Source organism: Parus major, chromosome 4 (assembly GCF_001522545.3).
Source record: "Parus major isolate Abel chromosome 4, Parus_major1.1, whole genome shotgun sequence".
NCBI classification, from domain to species: Eukaryota; Metazoa; Chordata; class Aves; order Passeriformes; family Paridae; genus Parus; species Parus major.
In genome coordinates, this window is record NC_031771.1 from 12,231,540 (window position 1) to 12,255,528 (window position 23,989).

At 39.4% G+C, this 23,989-nt stretch overlaps 1 protein-coding gene across 5 annotated transcripts in view; it reads left to right on the forward strand.

Moving 5' to 3' along the window:
- The window catches only part of SLC10A7 (solute carrier family 10 member 7), a 138,539-nt gene that overhangs the window by 111,302 nt on the left and 3,248 nt on the right, over window positions 1-23,989 (forward strand). For 3 of the 5 annotated variants that reach the window (XM_015625145.3, XM_015625146.3, XM_015625148.3), the window contains 4 exons: window positions 1,243-1,408; window positions 4,330-4,381; window positions 5,892-5,965; window positions 21,246-21,391. In XM_015625145.3, the coding sequence (XP_015480631.1) occupies window positions 1,243-1,408; window positions 4,330-4,381; window positions 5,892-5,965; window positions 21,246-21,391 (438 nt within the window). Of the gene's footprint in view, window positions 1-1,242; window positions 1,409-4,329; window positions 4,382-5,891; window positions 5,966-19,149; window positions 19,216-21,245; window positions 21,392-23,989 lie in introns of those variants that run through there. The other 2 variants (XM_015625147.3, XR_004496911.1) reach the window with 2 other exon arrangements.

Below are 23,989 nucleotides of genomic sequence, written 5' to 3' on the forward strand. Positions count from 1 at the left end.
ACCAGTGAGGAAAACTGAGAGACGTGAGGAAAACAGAGAGCAACTTGATCCCATGGCTTTGGCATTTGTTGTGTGAAAGGGTCCTATGGTAGCGTTGGTGATGATGCCCTGATATCCATCTTGTATACCTCTAAGATTCTCTGTGTTATTAAACCAGTGGTGGTGATGTTTGCTAGTGGCACCACTAAGGGAAGGTCACAAGACACCTTTGGAGCCCTCTGGCAGAAGTGCTTCAGGATCCTGGGCTGTGATTTCCAAAAGAGCTTGGTAACAGAGAACATCAGGAGGTCTCAGGAGAAATTAGACAAGATAATGTGATTGCTGAAAAATTAACACAAGTTGCAGCTGTACGATAAAAGCTTTAAAAAGTTTTTTCAAACCATATAAAGTAAACAGAAAAACTAAAAGCGACTCCCCAGGCAGGACTAAAATAGATGCATTGTATCTGCTGAGGCTTAGTACTGTGGTATTCAGCATAATTTGAAATTTGAGGGTTGCTTTAAAATTTATAGTAGTTTCTAAATATTCTTGAAAAACTGCTTCGTTCTGTTTCCTGAAAGTGCAAAAGTTCCGCTAAGTACGGTAGGTTTCCTTGTTTTCATGTGTTAATTCTGGTATTCTTAAAGCGTGCAAATGGCATTTGTCTTTGGATTTACAAAAACTCCAGATATTCAGAGTTTGAATTATTTAAACTCCCACAACACATGCACTTTTGCTTTTCAAGCTTGAGTTATAATTTAATTAAAAACTTCTGGTGCATCGCTAGCTATTTAAATATTAAAATGTTCCATGGATCACTTTCGATTATCTACCGTCATGAAATTCCTGAAGATGTCAGATTTTTAAGATTCCCAAAGTTGCACTTGGAATTGTCTGTTGATGCAAAGGGGACTGTGATAATTACATACATCCATTAGTATCAGCAGAGGAGATAAACTTTGGGGAGGCTTAATGGGCATGTCTCAGTGACAGCTAGCAAAGAACATTTGGCATGATTAAGGATAGATTTGAATGCACTTGAAAATATACTCTCATTATGGACGCCCAGTGGAAGTTGCACTACAAATGTTAAATTCCCCAGAAGAAGAGTTGTGTGGCAGGGAAGCTTTGAAATCCACTGTGGCCATCATCCAAATTACTCTCTTCTCTTTGTGTCTTTCCGCTGTCAGATTCACTTTGTGATGCCCAACTTGGCTCCCTGCATCTTTGAAAAGAGACAACCTGTTGGTTTCTGTGTTTCAGATTGTCCGAAGATACATCAAGGACTGGCTTGAAAGGAAGAAGCCTCCATTTGGTGCTATCAGCAGCTGTGTGCTCCTGATGATCATCTACACAACATTCTGCGATACTTTTGCCAATCCAAATATTGACCTGGATAAATTTAGCTTGATTATAGTCGTGTTCATAAGTAAGTTCAGCCATAAAGTGACTCTTTTTTTTGTGTTTCAGGTCTGTAATGAGCTACGTGTATTTGGGGAGCTGGGGGCATGGTGTTAGAGCTTCTAAAGCATTTAGTAAATCAGATTGTCAAACTATTTAGGAGCTGGATGCATTTAGGGGGTCAAGTAAACATTTAGAGAGGGATGAGTCCTGCTGTTTAGGTGCACCTGAGGTTGCTCAGTGCTCCTTCCTTTCTGAAAGGGCAGAATTTTTAGTATTTTGCAAGCATTTATTGGCATTCTGGTTTTGGCTTCTTTGTTATTGAACAGCCATAAAATACACAGATGTCACGTTCCAAACAGCAAGGAAAGATTTGGGGTTGAGCTGTTATTCAGAAGCACTCTTACAATTTTTAAACTGTTCTTCCTTAGCATATTTTAAACCTAGAAACTAGCTGGGAGTTTGAACGTGTTGATCTGTTTCTGTGGTTGAGCACATTTCTTAGAGTTTCTTTTAGAAGCACTCAGGTCATTCAGCCTTAAATAACATCCACGTGAGAATAGGCTGCTGGTATCCTTGCCATCAGCTGGAAACATTCTTGCAGATCGCTTCCTCCCAGGAAAGGCAGTGCTGTACTGGCACTGTCTCCTCTCCCAGCAGGGAATTCCCATCTTGCTTCAGACTGTCCACATTCAGGAGTTTCAATTTGCATGGAGGAGAGGTAACTACAGTATACTTCAGTATAAATCACACCTCAGACTCTAAAACTGTTAGATTTCAAGAAATTGGTCCATCACCTACTTTGAGGTGTGTGTCTGCATGTGCTTCTGTCTAATAAAAATAATGTATCTTCTGCAAATCTGACCTCTACTAAAGCCAGTAGGAAATTTGTCCCTGCTCTTTGTGCATCAGACCTTAATTCTGTCCTATTTGTGGCATTTTTTTTGGATTATGAAACATTATACCTGTGTGAAATAATACATGGAATTCTAAATATAAAAATGTTTTATTCTGAAAGCAAGAAGTGGGAAATGATGCTATGGAGCTTTTTTCAAAATGCAATGAACTTGTACTGGCACCCAAGAAGGACCTTGCACTTAAATCAGTGCAGAGTTTTCAGCAAAAAAGGATGGTACAGAGATCTTCAACTCAGACTTAATATGCAGAGAAACTCTGAATGAAGTAATTTTATGTTACTCTGCTGACCACTACTTTGAAAGAAAAAAGAAAGTTTCTTTTTTATTTAGAAAAAGACATGTCCGTCCTAGAGCAGCTGATGTACAGTGATTGCTTCTGTTGCCTTGCTTGGCCTTTATTTCTCTTCAAGACAACTCTGTGCTTGTGCCATGTAGAATGCAATGTACCATTTGCTGTGGAATACACTGAAAATCATATCTATGTGTTCATTGCCAGTGTGCCTAACTGGAATTTCTTAGTAAGAACATTAACATAAGCACTGGAACTGCTTGGAACATATTAGACAATTGGGTGGGGTTGGTTTTTTTTTCCAGAGTATTTATAAAACCAAGAACCAAGGAAGTTTTGCAGATGGGTATGCACATTGTATTCTAGAAAAAGGTTCTGTATCACCAGATATAACCTGGATGTGTTGGCTGGATGTGTGTGTTCTGTTACATCAGGAAGTGAAATTTGCACGAGGAGTTTGAGATGAAACTGAGTTTGTTATTCTGCTGATTAATGTTTTTATGTAATTTTTATGCTAATATTCTATCCATGGCAAAATATTCACAAGGAATAATTGGTAGCAACACATGTTTATTGCTTTACAGAATTATGTGTAATAAACCAAGGGATTGTTTTTTTCTGTGCATATTAAATTGATGTACTTAGTTGGAGAAAAGTTGTAATTCAGGAACATTGGATTGCTCCTTTAGTTCATGAAGGAGGAATTAAGTGCCTGCTGAGGTGACATTTATACATTCTAGGAAATGTATGTAGAAGAATAGAAAATGTCACTGGTAATAGCTAATATCCCTGCCATGTTTCCCAATTGTAAACTGGGGTCAAAATCAAATGCCTTGCCTCAAATGCAGTGCCCTATGAGGCATGTCAGCCTTACTGCACTCACAAGTTTTGCAAGGAATAGGGAGAGGACCCACCCCAGTTTCTGCTGCAAGTAAAAGCCTTTCCCCCAAAACCCACAAACTCAGAAAAGGCCTGTGCAGGTCACAGGGTCTCTCCTCCAGCCTTGTGGGGAGTCACCATGTTCTGGGGTGATCTCAGTGTTTGCAGCTACTCATGGAAGCCACTGGCTTCTCCTTGTATCTCTACAGTCCAACAGTGGGCTCTGTGCCCCCCAGAGCCCCTGTGGGTGTCAGCAGCTGGGAGAGAGAAGAGCTCCCCTTGGGATGCTCACAACTACCTGCACTTACAGAGCTGACTGAGCTCAAAGGAAATGTCTGACACACACTACCCAGCCCAGGAATTAGCCTTAATCTCAGAGAGAATTCAAACATCTATGATAATCTTCTCTTCCTCTCCCCATGAATGATCATGATTAACATACCCAGAGCTGAGAATATTTATTTAGATCATCCTTAGACACTGTGCTTTCTCCAATAGAATAGCAACTCTAAATGCCCAGCAACCAGAGCATGTCTGACAGGTTTTATGTTGTCAACCCAAAAAGCAAAACTTGTGCAAAGACATGCGCAATATATGCACTATTTCCTGCCATTCATTGTGTGAAGAAATACTTGATTCAGAGGAGTTACCCCAGGAAGAACTTGTGCAGCCATGACATTAATTCTAGCTTCCCTGGATACAGTGATCTGTATTGTTCTTCCAGGCAGCCTTTAAAGGTTGTCTGTCAGTGGATTTCTTTGGATAGACTTGGTCCAGCCTTGTTTCTGACCTGTAGTATGGCAACAAAAGGCATGGACACTGTAATTACAATCATGCTCTAATTTTAGTTTGTTTCTCTTTCAGTATTTTCTGTTCAGATGAGCTTCATGTTTTTGACTTTCCTCTTCTCCACAAGGTAATTGAATATTGAAATCACAATATTTCTTTTGTGTGATATCTTTGTTTTGGGTGACAAAGTTTTTGCAAATGTGTAAAGGCAGGTTTCTGAATAGGGGTGACCACATTTTGGTTATTTCATATTGTCCTTGCTGCATTTTCTCTGTTAGAGTTTCATAGGCTAAGAGAGCAGGACCTGAATTCTGTCCTTTCTTGTGTGTTAATTACAGAGTTGTTAAATCTCAATCAATCACTGCTATACCTCATCCACTGAAAAAAATGGATTTGCACAGATGTCACTGAAGGTATAATTTGCCCTGCAGACATGCTGATGACATATGAGAGAGAGAACTCAGTTTGACTTTTTACATCTCAAGATACATTTGCTGGGCTGGCAATACACTCCTCTCTGAATATGTCAAATTTGCTACATTTATATGGTGATTCTTAAAAGACAGTTGTCCTGAACTAATGTTTAGTGGAGCTTTTTTTTAATCTTTTTTGAAAATATCAACCAGGAAAGACAGTTGTACATTCACTTCTCAAAAAAGTCGTACTGTGAGAATGGTGTTAGCCAGTGACTCAGGGCATCACTGGTGCTGGTTGGAGTAGCCTAAGTTGTCCTCTCACTCAGGCTTACTGAAGTATTTGTTTTAGCAGCACTCTGCTGAAAGGGGAGTGCCACAGTACAGCAGACTCCAGGCATATGCTTTATATAAATTATACAATATCCATAAGGGAGAATCACAAAGAAGGGTACGGTGTCTTAGAGCTACTTAGGCTTTTTTTAGTGCCACCAGAAAATTTCTCTGTGACAAGATCATATCCTGGCCTTAAAAGGGATTTTTAAATAACTTCTGAACTGCTAGACCTAACCTGGGGGGAAGATATGGCCCAACTGTGAAATTTGAAATGCCTTAAGCAGTAACCAGCTCAGTATGGTGAATATTTAGAATCTCATAGAATTACTCCTAATTTGGATACAAGGATGATCAATTGGCCAGTCATATCTCTCTCTATATATATGTCATTTCCCCACTCCTCCTGGCCTTAGTTCTAGTGTTTAAAACCTTAGATGTAGTTTTTCTCTGAAGTGGAAGCTAACTCCCTTATGTAGACTCAATATATTGTCCAAACTGAACATTTTGTTACTGTTCCCTACTAGAAAAAGAAATCATAGGTCATTCTCTCTTTTTTTGTGGAGGCAAGTGGCCACTGCTGTGATATTTTTGCATGTTTGACAAAATAAACTTGGCTGGAATAAAGTTGTGTCCTACACACCAAGTCTTCAAAATTCCTGTCCTTCATATGGGAGTGTATTTATTGGAAAACTTGCCACAACATAGAAAAAATTCTGCTAAAAAAATAAATCAAACACTACTGTTCATTTATGAGTGGAATTATTTCTATCACTAGACTGATCAAAGTGATGTGAACGTGTATATGGAGCCTCAAAGTAATAAATTTGATAGACACTGTTTTAAGAAGGTTTTACTATCAGAGGTTATTAAAACTCTTTTGTTTTGCAGGAATAACTCTACTTTCACACCAGCAGACACAGTGGCTATAGTTTTTTGTTCCACACACAAATCCCTCACCCTGGGTAAGTCAGGAGATAAGCTTGTGAGCAAAACAGTAACATTCATGCCTTGCTGTGTTTAAAAAAAAATGGTTTAGCTGCTGGTTTTTTTCTGCTTAAATGGTTTTGGGTTTAGTGTGATAAGTACGGATACCAGTATGATACTAATAGTAGGATAATATTCTTGCAGAGATGAAATGAATGCTTCCTACAGGGCAGAGAGCACAATCTTCTCAGCTGAGGTTTTAGTGGTTGTAGAGTAAGAACACCTGATTTGTGGAAAGCTGTATTTTGCTTTCTGTTCTTATTCTATTGTTCTGTCCTGTTCTTATTCTTTTCTGTTGCCTAATCCAATGCTGATAAAATTTCAGGTTTGTTTCTGAAGAGATTGCAAGGTGTCTTCTTGCCCAGATTGACAGTAAAACCTTGCATCTAAAAGCTGGGATGAAAAAGTGAAAATCAAAGGATGTAGTTTATTTAGAAATCACAGACAATACTCTTTTGCTTAACATGAGCAAAATGCATGTGTTGAAGTCAGCAGATACTTTGGATAGCTTTATTTCTCGGAATTTATTTATCAAAACATCATAGAGGTATTTGTCACTTATTACCCCGTAGTAATAGAATGTTCTGGTGGGTATTCACAAAATACTGTTAAATCAGAAATACTTACAGCCACTTGCTACTGGTTCATCCATTATGTTCAGACAGGGACACAACTGGACTGTTTTCAGATTATAAAAACAGATGTTTGGTAAAGCATATATGACTGAATATCTGAGTCTTTTCAAGAGTGTATCTGTGAAAGAGGAACATAGCTAGTGTCAATAACAAAGGTAAGAACTCAGCCTGGAACAGGGAAGGAACAAGAACTTAGATGTTTTCCAAGTCGGTTTGATAGAGCAAAACTCACCTCAGGTTTCTTTGCTAGAGCCAGGCTGGTGCTGCAGAACTGTTAGCAAGTGCCTTTGAAATATGTGGAAGTGGAGGAGTTCCTGAAAGACAAGGAAAAATCAAACAAAATGTCTCTTTTTACAGTGGAAATGAGGAGGGGATGAGGAATAATAGATCAGTGAGTTTTAACTTCATTTTGTTGAAAGCTACTGAACCAAGTCATTAAATTAATTATTTTAACAGTGTAGGAAGCACAAGGAAATGAGTAACAGCCCCATAGCTTTGTCAAATACATAGCATACTAAATTAAACTACCTTCCTTTAACACCGGGTCCTGTGGGTTGCAGAGAAGTAGCAAAAGTTGTGTGGCTTGAGAATGTTACAGCTTTTGATATTTGCACAGTGTTTTGGGCTCCACAATTCAAAAATTATGTGGACTAACTGGAAAGAGATCAGAAGAGCGTGCCATGAATGATCATAGACCTCAAAAACACAACCCCAGAGGTAGATTGAAGCAGTTGGGATTGTTGAGAGAAGATAACTGAAATACTGCAGTGATCTTCAAATGCATAAAAGGTTGATGCAAAGAAGGAAGAAAGTAACCCTGTCACTGTGGACTTTGTAAAGTAAAGGACTTTGTTACAGTGATGATGATTTAAGCCAACAATCAGGGAAACCTGTCTGGTGTAAAACAGTTCAGCTTTGGAATATGTTGCCTATTGATGTCTTCAATCTCCTATCATTGTAGACAAGCCTCAGACGGGAATTAAATAGCTGGAGTTGATCCTGCCTTGGAGCAGATCATAGATTAAATGACATTGGTCTTTTCCAGCCAAATGTTCTATGAAATTGAGCTTGGACTAACAAATGAGCATGTATTAAGGACAGTTACACTTGTATTTGTAGAAAAAGTCATAGCACACTGCTGTGTTTGCTGTTTGGAGATGTGTATGAACTTAGGGCACAACTGGGATACTACAGAGGAAAAGCTAGAGAAGCTGGTTGTGTTTAACAGCACAAATATGCAAGTTTCCCCTTCTCTCCCCAGTGAGAATAGTTTTATATATGCTCAGTTGAATATTTCTGCCAGCTTGCCATGACACCAAGAAAATAAGCACAAAACCTTTTTAAATATTTAAGTCCTAAAGGGGCTTGCCATCACCCCAAAAAGAATGAGGACTGTTCGTTTCTCTTACTCTGTCTACCAAGCATCCTTATGCAGCCTGTCTTGACCTGACTGTGCACACGGCTGAGTCAGTTCACTTTTCTTCTGCTACTACACTCTCAATTTTTTATTTTTTATTTTCTTTTTTAGAAGAACTTAGTTTGAGGTTCCTAGCTCCCTTGACCTTTTGGCTCACATTTTCTCAATTCCAAGTTACTGCTCATATCAGCATAGCCTCATGAGCCAGCTTTTGTATTCTGCAGGTTTCTTTGCCTGAGTACACCGGAAAGAATATTTTGACTACCTTGAATTCAAGGACTCCTGCAGCTTCTCCCCAGCCATAAACACCTTTTTTCCCTAGTCCAGATAATCCATGTCTAAGTGTGCAGGTTGAAGTGAAACAGGGAGATAGTGGAACGTGGTACTGTGGGACTGTTTCTCAGCGATGGACTGTTCTATCTGTCAGCTTTGGGGCAGACTGCTTTCCAGTCATCCTGGGAGAGGCATGGGGAAATGCTTCTTTTGACAGTCTCCTAGGAGCCTGTCCTTGGTAAGTCTGAAGTACCTGCTGCTCTTGTGTGTCCCCCTGCTCCATGGGTGTCCATGGTGCTTGCTGTGCATCAGATTCCAGCTGGCTGAGTTTGGGACCATTGATATTTTATTGTTTGGTGTTAGTACCAGTTCCAGATAAAGTAGGGCTGTATAAAAACAATTCTGTATGAAAATAAGGAGTATTGGGTATTACAAAGCCAGGGTGTGATGAGGCATGCCCCTGAGCTGATGATGTAAACAAATATGTTAACCAGAGCAGGCAGCATTTTTCCCTTCACTGAAGGTGGGAGCAGAGTAGAACTAATTCCTTTTTAAGGATTAGTTGTTTCTGAATGACACTTAAATCTTTCCCTGTCCACCCTGGGCTTAGCAAAAACAAGACAAACACTGGCATTTTGGCTCTTACTTTTCTGCTGTTCTGGCACATTTCTGCTTGTCCATAGGTGTTTATTATAAGCCATGCAACGAGAGATCTTCTGCTGGCGTATGGTGGAGAGAGCTTTTTCTTCTCCCTCTGTCACTGCAATGCCTGAAAGCACAAACACGGCTCACGCTCTCATTTCACATCCATTGTGGGGCTCTGCTTTGTTTGTCTTCAGGATTCCAGTGGTAGTGTATAAATGACCCCCCAACACTTGTTCTTTCGCTTTGAAACTGATTTCTCTCAGCTTGGCAGGTGAAACTCTAAATAGGTATGTCTGGCCCATTCCCTGGGGAGCTGAGAATGGCACCAACTAAAGTGGGAGAAGAGCTGACAGCTTTAAAGCTTTAGAAGTGGTAATAGGAGAGGCATGAGAAGACTTTTGTAAGTCACTTTCTCCCACACCATATTATGAAACCAACTAATTCCCATGCAGTGCATGCTCATGAGGCCAACTGCCACTTCCACTGTTGCATCCATGAATAAGTGCTTGCTCTGCGCAGAGATGAGTGCTGTTCCCATATGCTGGGTTTTATTTTGTAGACAGAACAGTTGACACGCTTTTTGTCTCAAAGATCAGAGTGCAGGGCTTTGTTTGTGTAAGGACAAATTACACAGGGTAGGTGCCTTTGTGTTCCGTAGTTGGGAGCACAAGCCGGTACCTCTGCATAGAGGTGGGTGCTGCGGCAGGGCAGCACACATGCGGAAAAAACAATGTTTATTTGCATTTCACCTAATGAGTGAAGCAGGGTATAAACTTGCAAGGAAGCCAAGATAAATATAGTATCCACAGTGGCCTCTGGCATTTTCACCCCCATGTTCCCTTTCTCTCCTTCTCCCTGCTCACATATATGCACGGTACATGTGAGCACACACATATGCAGACGTTTGATGCATGGCTTTTATTAGTGCATTTGCCATTGATTGATTAGTACTTAGTATTAGTACTTCTTCTATTGATTGATTGCAGATGAAGTGACTATTTGACCTTTAATTATGAGCCTTGCTATTGAAAATGACATTGAGCTATGGCTTCACATAATCCATCTGGAAAGCCCGACATGATGCCATTCCCTAGAGTTCATTCAGTGAGAAGAGAAGAGGCCTCAAGGAAGTGCAAAGCTATCACTGTGGCTCATTTAAAAAAATACTGTAGGTGTTGCTTGCACTTACACAAAAGTTGCAGCCAAATGCAGAATGTTATTTTATTTTAGTTAGTGAATTGTTGGCTGGAAGTTACAACTCTGAAAGGAAAATTCAGGATTGTAAAAAAATACAGATTTGCTTTAATTCTTGGTATTTACTATATAAAATTATTTTACCAGAAAAAATCAAAGTACTGTTACCTATTTTGGCTACCACAAGGGCAAATATTAATACTGGAGTTATGATGAACAGCAGATTTGTAAAACAAAACAGCAGAAATAACCCTACCTAATAATAAGATCAGGGTATTGATTGTGATGGGGGGGTGTATTTTTCCTCATTTGGATTCAGCAATGTAGCAGTTTTCTGGCCATGAAGCCCTTCAAGTAATACAAAGTTTCTAGCCTACCAAATACTTTCAGGCAAGAGTAGAGTTCATTCTAGAAATAAAAGCTGAAACACCAACTTTCTTTTTCTTTAATTCAAATTTATTTTTTAAATACTCAGCTTGTTACTGCTCAAGTACTTGAGCAATGGCCTATAGTTGAACAATTCTTAAAAGCCTGATGTAGTGCCCAAGTAGATTCAGAGGGGAATGTCTGTGAGCGGATCATCCAGGCTGTGGATTAATCAGCCCATGCCTTCCCTGAGCTCCCCAGCTGCACAGTGGGACAGAAGGCATCATGCTCACATATAGCTCCAATCTGCTCCCAGCTATCTATAGTTTTCTATCATGCTTTCTACAGATAACACCTTATAAGAATTTTCAGGATAAATAATGTATTGAAATGCTGTAGTAATCCATTGTAGACTCTTTGTAGTGTATGGTGATAATCACCTTTCTTCTTTAACTAGAAAAATGCTATAATGTTCTGACTTATGCTGAGATAAAAGGTGGATGATTTTAAAAAGGAGAAATCTCTTAATCATTCTGTAATAGAAAGGTAAGATGGCAAAATCATGTGTGTTGCCCTAAGCGAGTATTCAGGCTATTCTCTGGTATTTCTGGAATGTAGTGTTTTTTCTCTGCTCCTGGCAGAGAACTTTCCTCTAAGGCAGTTATTCATCAAGGTTTTCTGCCTTTCACATAAAGATACAGAAAATAATCCTGTTTAACTGCTCTCTGAAAGTTTTCAAGAGTAAGACTTTTGATGCTGTTTTTTTACCTTCAGAATTTTCTCATGAGTGCTGGACAGATGTTACTACATCCTGTCATACTTCTTGGTGTTGGTGGTGCTTGAATTTGCATTTGTATCTTTTACAGGCTTTTAGTCTCATTCCTTCCCCAGGTGTCTGATAGGGTGATGGAAGTAAAAATGATCAGGCTACTCCTCTGCCTGGAACTGCTGGGTGCTGTCCATCAGGGCAGAAGGGAAGCTGATGGGATGAGAATGCTTCAAAGAATGGAGTGTCTTCTAAAGGCTGTGTCTGGACCCCTCACTAATGCCCAGAGAGTTGGGAATTCTCCCATTTCTGCTTCTGAGATCCCTCATGAATGGGCTTAGTGACTGCTAGAACCTTTTTAATTGATGCAGTGATTCTTTGGACCAAAATGAAATGTTTTTCCCATCACTTCAGTCTTTGCCCAGCATTTGCTTGGAGGGAACAGGAGGTTATTGTCTGGGCTTTTTCCTCAGCTCTGTGATTCTCCTCTCTGTCTCTGGAAAATAAGAACCAAGCAATTTCTGTTATATGAGATGACAGTGGGGAGAACAGAAGCATCTTGATCTACTGCCCTTTTCTCATGTTAGCATCTTTCTTTTTCATCATCAGGTGTGTCCTAGCTTGGCAGTCTTCTAAAGCCAACATTTGGTTCTTACCCCCCACCAGTACTATCAGTCAGGTTATCACCAAGTAACTGTCATGTCTTCTGTCTCAGTAGACCCCAAAAAATTGCATATTTCCAGTACAACTGAAAAACCCTGTATCTGGAGATATGTATAGATATTACAAGGTTTTATATAGATGTTTAACTATTTCAGAATAATAGCAAACTGAAATACAGACAGAAGATTTCTGTAACTGGGTGAGTGTTTCCTGCTTGCACACACCAATCCTCCCCACCCCCAAGGTGAGATGCTATCTCACCCATGAAAGCATTTCTGCAATACTTACACCATCCCTCACATGGGGGGATTGTCTTCACAGGAAGTCAAACTGGCAGTTTTGGGTAGGCTGTGGTCACTGGGATCATCTGTGCCAGAGGGTCTTTCTTATTTTCTCTCGTTACTCATATGTGACTGGCCCCTGTTCGCCTCCTTCAGAGCAGAGCCTCCCTGGGTCTGAACTTTGCAGAGAGAAATGTGCTGGCAGGCCAGTCTGACAGAATAAATGGCATAATCCAGTGAGTTATGTGGCTTTTGGGGACAGAATACCTGGCTCTCCTTTTTTTTTTTTAACCACAATATCACAGTCTATTATATTTAATCTGTTGCAGTTTAGTAAATTTTGACCTGTGTGATTCCAAAAGGGGCAGTACTACAGCAAATTAGGGAATCTCCTTTCCTTTCTGACCTGAAACATATGTTTCTTTGATTAGACCTAGAATGTGTGCAAGAAATTCTGTACCAGCTCCCAGGGCTTCCTTTTCATCTGTATAGGTTTTTTATTAATATTTAGAAAGTTTGCCTGCAGCAGTACTAAAATGTGCATCAGAGGACAACAGTTGTTTACTGTGTTTGAACTGAAGAATCTCACCCAGGAGATCTCATTCACTTGAAGTTTACATCTCTCAATCTCGACTTGCAGAAAGAGATCGATGAATAACAATTGTCATTTCAGAGTTGCACCTCTCCAATTATTTATTTGGTTGTGTGTCTTTCCAGGCACACACGTAATTGGATCAGACACTAAAAACCAGATTGCAGGGTTTTAATGACAGCAAGCTCATACCTCTTTATAATGAAATAAAAAAAAGTAAACACACATATCCAACTGTAAAATGATAATGACACAGGAGCTCTCCCTCCCCACCTAAAACAGTTAATTTATCTACTTTAAGAGACTACATTATATTCAGCAGACAGCTGACAGGTTACCCTTGGGAAGATCCATGTTTGGACATGACTCAAGTTTTGTTTTTTCTACCTCAAGCTGGCAGAGGCTACAAGTGTCACCCATACAAAAGCTGGTGACTATTGAAAATGATGTTGAGTCTCCCTGAGAGAGTTGTATCTACATTTGCTGCTCTCAGTGCACCTTCTGGCAGCCAGTCTGAGCTGCTGACTCCAGACACTTCTAAAGCAGTGGGTGCAGAGATGTGAGAAATCAACAGCAGCTGCAAAATCTAAAAATCTCCTATTGCAGAATAGTTTGGGAGTCTGGAACAGGGGTCCATCTCTAAAAGCTGCCATGACCACTGCAAGTGTCATGGAGTTTTAGAACAGGAGATGGTATCCCATAGGATTTCAAGGTGTAGGGAGCTGGTTTTCTCAAAATGCTTTCTCAAGTGGAGCAGTAAGGTTTTCTGGCCTCATTCTTTTCTTGGCTACAGAAATTAGATGAATAAAGGAAAAATTGTAGATGTTTTCCTTTATGAAAAGAAGAGTTTTCCTGGTTTACTATTTATAATTAATTTGTGTATAATGTTTTCCTTTGCATCAAGGTTACAGGTTGAGAAAAGCTTTAAAAAAATCTGATGAAAAGATAGAATGAAACAGGTTGGAGCATAAACCTTTCCTGCCTGTGTTTACAAATATAATAAGAGCAACTATAAAACATGTTTTTAATGTTTTTTTTTTAATAGTATGTGTAGATTAATCTATATAATCAAAACTTGAATACTGTGAAATCTTAACCTCAGCTGTGTGTGGAAGGGCAGTAGTTTTCAAGGAAATAATGAAATTAATTAAATCTCAGCTTTGTGGGTTTAGGTTGCTTGTCCAGAATTTCTTTGTCCAGAATTCCTTTCATTCGTAGGTTTCCCGTACTAAACAGCTAAAAAGGGTTTAAAATTCTATTATTTTTGGCTTTGTAGCTTCATTATTGATAGCAAATTTGTAATTCATTATCAATTTGCTGCCCATGCTTTGAGTAGGGTGTGTGTATAAAGAGTGAGCTGATATCCAAGCAATAAAAAAAAGCACTGAAGTGTGAATGTGGGCTTACAACGTTGCTACATCCACATTGTGGTGCCAAATTAAGAATAAGACACATGAAAAATGATTTATGGTGGTTCAAAGAATTGCTGAATTCCCTGTTAACTAATTTCTACTACCATATTGTCAGCCAGTTCTGGAGTCTCAGGCACCAGTCTTCAGTTGTTAGTGTTAAAAGTTTCATTGTTAGCAGTTGGTAAGATTGCCTATGGTGTTCATTAAACTTCATTTCCAATCTGAGTGCATCCATTGGAACCCCAGAAACAAACAAACAAAGTACTTTCTTTCTCTTCCTCCCTGCTTTTGCAGTTTTATTTCCTTAAAACTTTCAGAGTATGAAGATATGCTATTCCTTGGTAGCTGTACTCACATTGCACTTGAATTACTGATTTCTGTATGACTATAGAGGGGCATTTACCTGAAGAAAAAGAATGAACAAAAGCATTCAAAGCATATTAGGTTTTCTTCTTTTTTTAAATTCTTGTTGGAGTTACAGCAAAAGGAAAATCCTCTTTCTCATTAATTTCTCTTCCCCTTCCTCCTTTACTTAAATATTAGACCAGTCCAGTATCTTATAGTATAAATTCTTGCATCCCAGCAGCACTGTATGGCCAGTATGTGGCCACATCACTGATTAAGGGCAGAGCCTTGCCCGTAATTCTAGTCCTGGCAAGTGGTAAATCATTTAATGTAATGCGGGGGGATTGTTCTTTCCCAAAGAGAGGGAAATATTTTTAAAGATTAGGGTCCACACCTCCAAACTGAGCGAGGACAGCCTCCATTTTGCAGTTTTCTCATGCAGTCCTTCCAGAGTCTCCTAACATCCCACAGTCCCTTGTGTAATCCCCACCTCAGATGTTTGTTTTTACCACTCCACGAGCCTGGTTTTTGCTTTCCATCACACTTGTCACCGACCTGAAATATGAAAACATACTGAAAAAAAATTGTCCTTTTTTCCCCTGAGAATGTTTTAGACATAAGTCTTCTTCATACAGTATGTATGTGGGCAAAAGGGCACAATTCTCCCTGCAATGTAATGTGATTTCTTATAACATTGGAAGGTGCTTTCTTTAGCTGGAATGGGAATACTCAGTAGCAAACAAATATTTGCATTGTTAGAGGTTGTCAGGTATCATTTAGCTATTCCCATACCTGAAAGAAACTGGTCCTTAGGGAAAAGCGTTTAACTTGAATTCAGGTTGTGCTTTGGAGAGGGCATGGATGTAGAAAAAAGAATCCAGTTAATTTGTCAAAAATATCTTCTATGGTGATCTCAGTATGTCATAGCACAGTCTGAACGAGGGCAAGAAACATCTATCCCTGGTTAGGCTTCATTGAGGACAGGCACAGTGTGTGACCTTCTGTCTCCTCAAAACTAACCACAGCAATGATTTGTCTGGGAAGAAATAGGGAAACTCTTAAGAAAGTTTTCAAGTAAGATGGGCAGTATCTTGCTGTTCTGGCCACTCTCTGCATGAAAAACTCTTCTCTAATTCTCTAAATCAGGCTCTGCCTGAATCTTACCAGCCCTTCCCACCACGCAGTCACTGGGGTCCACGCAGAGCTGTTCTGAAACTTGGCACTCAAATTTCAGGTGCTCATTTGGCACTGTCTTGGCAGCATGAATTCAGAACCCTCCTGCTCTGGCAGCTTGGGAGAGGTTCAGTGCAATCAGTATATGCCCCTCTTTACAGGCCTTTTCTCAGATGGAAAAATAAATAGCTGTTTGACCAATAATGTTCTTTTCACATCAATCTCTGAGAGGATCCTTCAGAATGAGTGTAGCATAGAGAGCATCAGAGAAGCTACTATCATACACTTGATTCATTCTGTGTATTACACTTGAAGATCGTGGCAATTCAGAGTTCTGAAATGCATTGGCAAGTACAAGAGAGAGGTGAAAATTCAGAGGCTAAAGCTTTTCTTCCAACTGTTTGCACTCTCTCTTTGTGAGGGTTCTTTGGCATTCTAATTTGTGAATGCCTGATGGTTCCACAGCCCTAGGATGACCTCTTTGTTTTGCCCCAAATATCTTTTCCTGAGAAGAAATGCTGCAGTGTTTTGTGATGTGGAATGTGTTTCAGTAATGTAGGCAATAAAGGTTTAGGATAAATTGTTTGTTATGAAGACATTGAAGGGAAAAAACCTATACAGTGAAGTATGGAAGTAGAGCACTAGCAATAATTCTGCTTTGGGTGTGAGAGATAATGGCCTGTGTTTTGGCGGTAATAAAAATGTTCTATTAAGTTCTCTGAACCCACTGCAATGTGATAGAGATCAGCAAATGATGAAACAGTGCTTTAAGGGGAGCTTACACATCCAGCAAGCATAAAATAAACAGATTAAAATAGAAAAAAACTCTGATTTCCAGTACTTACTGTTTTATCATTTCCGTCAGGGGTATAGGATAAAAGAAAACTCTTACTTGCTTGTTAGAAGAAGAAAGCTCCTACTTGAAGTTCTTACTTGGCAGATGTCAGTTGAAAGCTCTGCTAAGGAATGTGCTGCAATGTCAAACTCTGTTGGGTAATTTTAGACAAATGTGTCATGTGTGACATGGAAATATGGCATGCTGTACATTAGTGATTTCCCAAGTGTTTGGATCAGGTAGTAATGTGCTGAGAAAGTGCTCTTTATCTCTCCACACTGTGTACTTGTATAGCAGTGGGGAAAGGCTTTTGGTAGAAATTACTTTAGTCAGAAAAAGAATCCATTTACAATATGTGCCTTCTAACATCTTTCAGACAATGCATTGTATTAAAGAGGCATTTTTTGATTAATGTTTTATAAACATTTTTCAGCATGACAGCTTAAAGTCCCTGTAAAATTGTAAATGCGTGCATAGTGCTCACTTCCATAAAGTCAAATGCCATCTCATAAAGTCTAGTTGGATCCTGTCAGTGACAGTGACACAGAATCAGTACCTTGGAGCATTAAAATTAATTTGCTTCATTTATATTACTGCAGTGATAGCTAGATGAAAAGAGTCCTATATTTAAATTATCTTAAAAATACCTTCAAATCTTTTAGGGTTTTTTATTATTATTACTTTACAGTTAACTAAATGTAGTGAAGTGCAGCATAATATTTTCATGGGCCTTTTAGGAAATGTGAAAGTAGCAAAGGGGAAAAGGGAGGATGTGGGAGGCTATAGTGGGTGCAGACTGGAGGAAGGATGAAGTAGTTTTCTGTTGAGAAGGTTATTAGAGAAGCAGTGGCCTCTTGCCAGGGCTGATAACCTTGTTTGGAGCCAAACTGGAACACCCTGGAGCGATGGAGAGCAAAGAGGGCTTTCCTAAACTGGGCTTCAAGAGCAGTTCTCTCACTCTTCCCTGCTTCTGTTGAAGGTCATGGATTAACAGTGTTTCCTTTGCTTTCCTCAGATTTCAAAGTGCTCAGTGTGGAAAAAAAAGAGCCAAGTGAGGACACAAAAAGAGAGAAAACTGAAACATGGTCACAGGCCCGTCTTCTTCTCTCAGCTGGAGTGGGATAGTGATGTTGGTGCCCCTGCCCTTAGTGCAGCTGAGTGATTTTACCCAAAACTTACATTTCTGCAATGAATAGAATCAAAGGTCTTGGGAAACAAACCCTTCCAGGTTGGAAGCATGGGAGTGGCAGAGGGAAAAGGAGGAAGGGAGAAAATACGAAGAGAAAAAGAGCCTCTGAATACCAGGGCCAAAGAGCAAGGAGGAAGATGGGAACATGGGAGATCACTGGTAGGAGAAACACACCAAAAGAAAGGGGAAGAGGGAAATTTGGGGTAAAAGCTGGAAATACCAATGATTTTGTTTGAAAGGGCTGCCTGTAGAACAATCTTTGTTTTTTCTCCCTTCTGCTGAAGCTCTCTGTAGCCCTAGTTAGGTGGGGTGCTGCTGTCTCATCCCACTCCTTTCTTTGGAGGAGGATGGGAAGCTTGTTAAAACCCCACTTTGAGCAAAGCTGACCAACTTAGTGCCAAAGCAAGAAGAGAACTTTGCTATTCAGGTCTCATGATATTTAGTGAGTGAGGGTCTGTGGCAGAGAGTTGAACCAGATTGCTGGAAGCTTTTAACTCCATAAATGACAGCAGCATGAATGGGTTTTTGTGGCATGAGCCTTCAGTGTTTGTTTTTTTCCCAAGTGTTTATATATGTATATTTATATACATATATATATGAGAAAAATGTAGTTGCTTTTGTGCTTCATTTTAAAAGAAGTAAAAGTAACTATTAGAGAATGGTTTTCCTAATTAGATATTTGCATGGGTTTTATATGTCATATAAAGTCATACTGATGCTTGCAGCTACTACACATTGCTACTAAAAAGTTTAGATGGCATTTTTTAAAATAAATAAAACTCATTCTGCTTAGCTTTGTGGTAATGTTACTGACACAAGTATTTGTGACTACACTATGGGGATCTCTATCACAAAATATTTTCTGAGAGAGTTGCAAACTGGCAAAGTTAGAATTATAAAGATCAGAAAGCACAACCAAAAGGCAACAAGGTTGGGGTTTTTTTCTTTCCATTAGACTAGTCCTTACCTGCAAAAATGATTATTACTTCTTCTTTTTACCAGTTAGCATTTCCTGGTAAATAATAGGAACTCTAATTGCACATTAGTAGCTTCCAGGAACCTGTTGTTGTGACATGTATTTAAACAAGCTGTGAATTAAGAACCTCTTTCTACCCAGTGATCTAATTATATTGTCATGCTAATTATAGTATTTTGTATTTATATTTGACAACTTTAATTTTCTCTTCCTAGTTTACAGAAATAGTTTTACTCTAGAGAATTTACCTTTTAGGCTGGAATTCCTTATATTTCTTTCAGAAAATGTACAGTTACCTAAAGCATGTCTCAGTCACTTTGGATGCATTCTGTTCACATCTCTGCCATTAGTTTCTGTGTGATCTTAGGCTAGTCATTGTAGTGTTTCTGATTCTCTGTAGGAGCCCTCTTCAGCTTTCTAAAATGTTTTTGGATCTGTGGATGAAATTGCACTACCAAAACACCAGGTACTGTCTTACAAACAGAAATACAGCATGTTCATAGCTTGGGACTCTAGTGTGTTTTTCCATGATTAGAAAATAGAAGAGGACCCACAAGGGTCAATTTGAGATGTGGAAACAGGCAATAAAACCTTTATTTGTTTATAGAAGCAGTACGATGGGCATTTGAGGTAAATTACATGCCTTAATATAATGCAAATGCCTATTTAATTTCTATCTAAATAGTATTTATTCCCATGACCCAGAAATTACTGTTAATAATAAGCAATTGTGGGATAGGTCCATGATGTTGTTTTGAAGGTTATTATAATACTGAAAGCATGGAAGCTTTTATTTATTTGATTTAATCCATCCCTGGACATATACACGTAGGTAAAGGCTACTAGCATAAGCATGAGATTTTTAGTGGTGTGATGTGATGAAGGTAATAATAATAATAATAATAATGATGATGATAATAATAATAATAATAACAATAATAATAATAAATGGTGCTGTGGAAACATGGTGAAGATTTCAGCAAGCCTAGACACATGTCAGCATTAGTGGGACACTGGTAGTGTGGAAGTGGTAATATTCAACAAATAAGCTGTTTGCTCACATAGGGAGGCATCAGCTTAATAAAGGAAACCTGAAATGGTGTTGAGAATGGGAGTCTATCCAAGATAGAAATAAAAGTTTCCATAAATATGACAGCTCTGGCAGATCTGAAACATCTCCTCCTGGGGAAATAGAGGGTATGTGGCACAAATCTGTTTTGTCATTACTGAGAAAGGAGACAAGGCAGAGCCAGGTTGTATGGGGGTTGGAGCAACCTGGTCTGCTGGAAGGTGTCCCTGTGGCAGGAGCCTGGAACAAGATGGTCTTTGAGGTCCTTTCCAACCCAAACCACTCTATGATTCTATGAGACACTCAGATGAGCTCTGTGAAAACAGTGTGTATAGTCTGTTTCACTTCCAGATTGATTCTGGCAGAGGATTCCTAGAGTGGCATTTAAGACAAGAGAGAAAATAAAGTGTATTCTCAGGAGGCTCCTGAGGAATTGCAGTTGCTCTTGTTGGCAGCTGTGCAAATATCTGGTCAGGCAAGACAGAGCTGGTTGCAGGTTTTGTCCACACCTGTACTTTGTAGAGTATGGTAGCAAAGTTCCAAGATTTAAACATAATTTTGGGCACTAATGCTCAAAGTAGGCATAATTGGTTTCATTTCTGCAGAAGGGAATGAAACTTTGTTTTACGTATCACATCATCGGGTGGGAAGATTGTGCACAGAGATGTCTGATAGAATTAGCACTGTTGTTGACTCCAAATTCCAGCTCATAGGGAAAATGGCCCATCTCTAGGTCTTAGCACACTTCTTCCAGCATCCAGCAACTTCTGTACTCCAGCTGCTGCCCAACTCTTAGTGGGCAGGATCACTTCATATTGCTCACTCAGCTGACTATAAACCTTTTCTGTCGCATGGATCGGTCAAAGCAGGGAAGGCTCTCATTTGGATGCTCACCAGCTGGAGGGAATGTACAAGCAAATCATGGCCCTCCTCCAGTAGAGAACAGACCAAAAAAAGGTTGCAAAGGTTACAAGCAGGAGTTGGGCAGGTTGGATGGATAGATGGATGGAGGACATGGATGGAGATGGGATGTGAATACAGAACAGCCCAGTGTGAGGAAGTAGTTCAGAAAAAGCAGCTCAGAACTGTGCTCAGCAACTGAACAGTCATGCTCTAGCATTGTATATCAAGTCTTCAGCAGCAGTTTTTATTTACTGCTATATTACCATAATTAGAAAAGATCTTTTATGGCATTCCCTACTCCTCCCTTCTGCCACAGAACTTTCTCTGCCATGTATTTTTTGTTTTAATATTCTTGCTCGTTTGGATTGGATTTAATATATAAAACATTTCAGTTCATTTTGGGATTTTGGGGATTTTTTTTTTTTTTTTTGTGTGTGAAATGTCAGTGCAACATAAAATGGTTTGCTTTTATCTGGAGCTCAAAGTCTGAGGTGAGAGTCTGTCTCCTGTTTTTCTGCCTGCAGGGATTCCCATGCTGAAGATAGTATTTGCAGGTTATGAACACTTGTCCTTAATTTCCGTCCCTTTGCTCATCTATCACCCTGCTCAGATCCTTCTTGGCAGTCTGTTGGTACCAACGATAAAATCCTGGATGGTTTCTAGGCAAAAGGTAAGAATTGCTGGATTTGATTTATAATGGCAAGTGTATTGTGAGGGGAAAAATACCTAAACATGTCCTAAACTCCTGGGGTTCCTTCTGTGGTAGGGATTTTTCTATTTCCTTGCTTTCTCTGTAACAGTGATAATCACAGCAGTATCAAATTAAAAATGCAGAACTTTATCCCACTTGAAATGGGGATTGAAAAGACTATGAAAAAGTTCAAAGCATGAAGTTAGACCTCTACAGTTAATTCAAATTACAAATTCATTCAAATTATGCCATAAGAATGTCTCCATCCATTAGCTGACTAATAATCACAGCTTTGGATCTCCTTTATGGAGAAGTGACAAAGATGTGTTGGCTGGCATGTGAGCTGGGGAAATGAGGTAAAATAAGGACACTTTCTGAACTGGATTGAAGCAGGATGAAAACTTTTTTCCCCTTCTCCCCCCCAGCCTGGGTCAGCCTTTACAATAACAAGGAGTTCACAGCAATCTGGGGCATCCCATTTCATGTCAAAATTAAGGCATGGGATAACTTGTAGGATTATAGACTATAACCTAGAGGGTTTGGAATCAACATCACTGATTCAAATTATGTTTATTTCAGTACAAAACTGAAGGTATCAATACCTGACTGCCATTCTGTGATCTATGTGAAATAATTTTTGTGGTTTTAGTCAGGTTCTCAGAATAACCCTGCAAAAAGCTAGTCCATGAAATCGACTTTAATGCTGTCTTTTAATGTTCTGAGATAATAAAGATCAAAAAGCTGCAGCAACTGAAGCAACCTTTGGCAGCCATTTTCAGTGATGGCTGAGACCTACTAAGCTGAGACCAGGTCCATCAGCACCCTGCATTTTCCACTTAGCTATGGAGAAATTTTATTGATAACACTCACCTTTATAATTTTCAGCAAAACCTAGTGATTGTCATTTTACAGCTTCACACCACTAAAGTAATCTTGCTATCTTGAATGCTAAAATTCCCCAAAACAGTGCTTTTCATGTGCTACCTGAACTGTAAAAAAGCAGGAAAACTCTCAGTTTTCAGAAACTGTGTTCAGAAATCAGACCTTGTTAATATACACTGGTCTGAGTATCTGAAAATGAAAATCTGAGAATGCAGTGGCAGTTACCTATCAGTCTGAAAATCATGGTTTTTCTTTCAATCAGAAATTATCAGGAGACTTTACAGGTGGTATAAAGAAAATTCCATGTTATTCCTGTAGAAAGATAGCCTAAAGTTAATGCTGCCTAGTGACAGAACAATCCCTGCAATGCTGACTTCTCTACAGCATCTCAGGAGCGGGGCTGGAGCTCATCCAGACCTCCCTGATTCTCAGGGCAGTAATGGCCTTTAGGGGCTGCTGTCAGCTGCTGCATGTTAAAACAGCCTTTAAACAAAGCATCAGAACAGTCAATCAGTACTGGAGAGATTTACAGTTCACCAGCACTAGTTTCTTATTCATTAAGCATCAAATAAACCTCCTGTGCTAAGCAGACTGTAATGCCACTGTAGAACCACTTTGGGGGATTGTTGTTCTGTTGCAGCAGTTTCTTTAGTTGGTCTTCTGTATTATTCACAAATGTTATTTTAATTACTCTTTGAAAAAAATCAATGAGGTTGGGTCTGATACAGTTGCAATAAGTATAATAGAAGTGAATGTTGTGACTGGATAATGGTCTCCTGCTTTGAAAATAAACATGTCATCATCACCCTTGATGTTTATTTTCTACAAACACCTTGGCTTCATTTTGGCATCTCTCTTGCAGGGGGAGGCAGTTATCCAGTCACAGTACTCAACTGCAGTGACATTCTTACTTAATTATGATAGTACATGTGATCGAGTTGTATGAAATTGAATTTAAATATTTAGAGGTTCATCTACACTAAGGTATTTCTACTTTGTAAATATGGCAGCAGAATCTGCCAAACTACAAAGTTAAAAAATTGTTTCCCCAAACAAAGTGTGGAATGATGTCTCTCTCTCCGAAGTCTCTTGCTGAATAATATCCAAAAGACTAATCTCAAAGGGCTGGATTTAACAATTGTTAAATGCTGGTGTTTCTGAGGGGAATATAGCCCATTTATTTTTAAAGGTTTGGGGTTTTTTTTAAGGGTTTACATTTGTGCTGGAGTGATTTTCAAGCAGTGCTTACAAGCTTTAAATGTGCAATATTAAAGGTTAATATCTACAATAAGAAGCCCCATCAGGTGTCTCTCAGACTGAAAATTGCTTGTTTAGCCAACCTGCTGGAAATGGGAAGTCAGACAAATGCCAGTCTGTCAGGGCTCTTCACCCAAAAGAATTTGGTAAAACACAGGTTACAAATTTCTGGAATTTGCTAATTTCTCTGTAAGAAGGCACGGAGCTTTTTTTGCTTCCGAGCACACCAAGAGCCAGCATCCTTCCCAGTGACCACACTGCTGTACAGGAGCAGCTGAAAACCTAACACCTTCTTAACCCTATCACATTTCTCTCCCAAGTTAGAGAGGCTGCTTCCTGGCTAACTGGAAGCATGAGCACTGAGCTGAACTTCTGTCACACACTGAATAAATAGCTCAGCTACCATAACTGGCCAGCCCTGTGAGGAACACAGAGCTG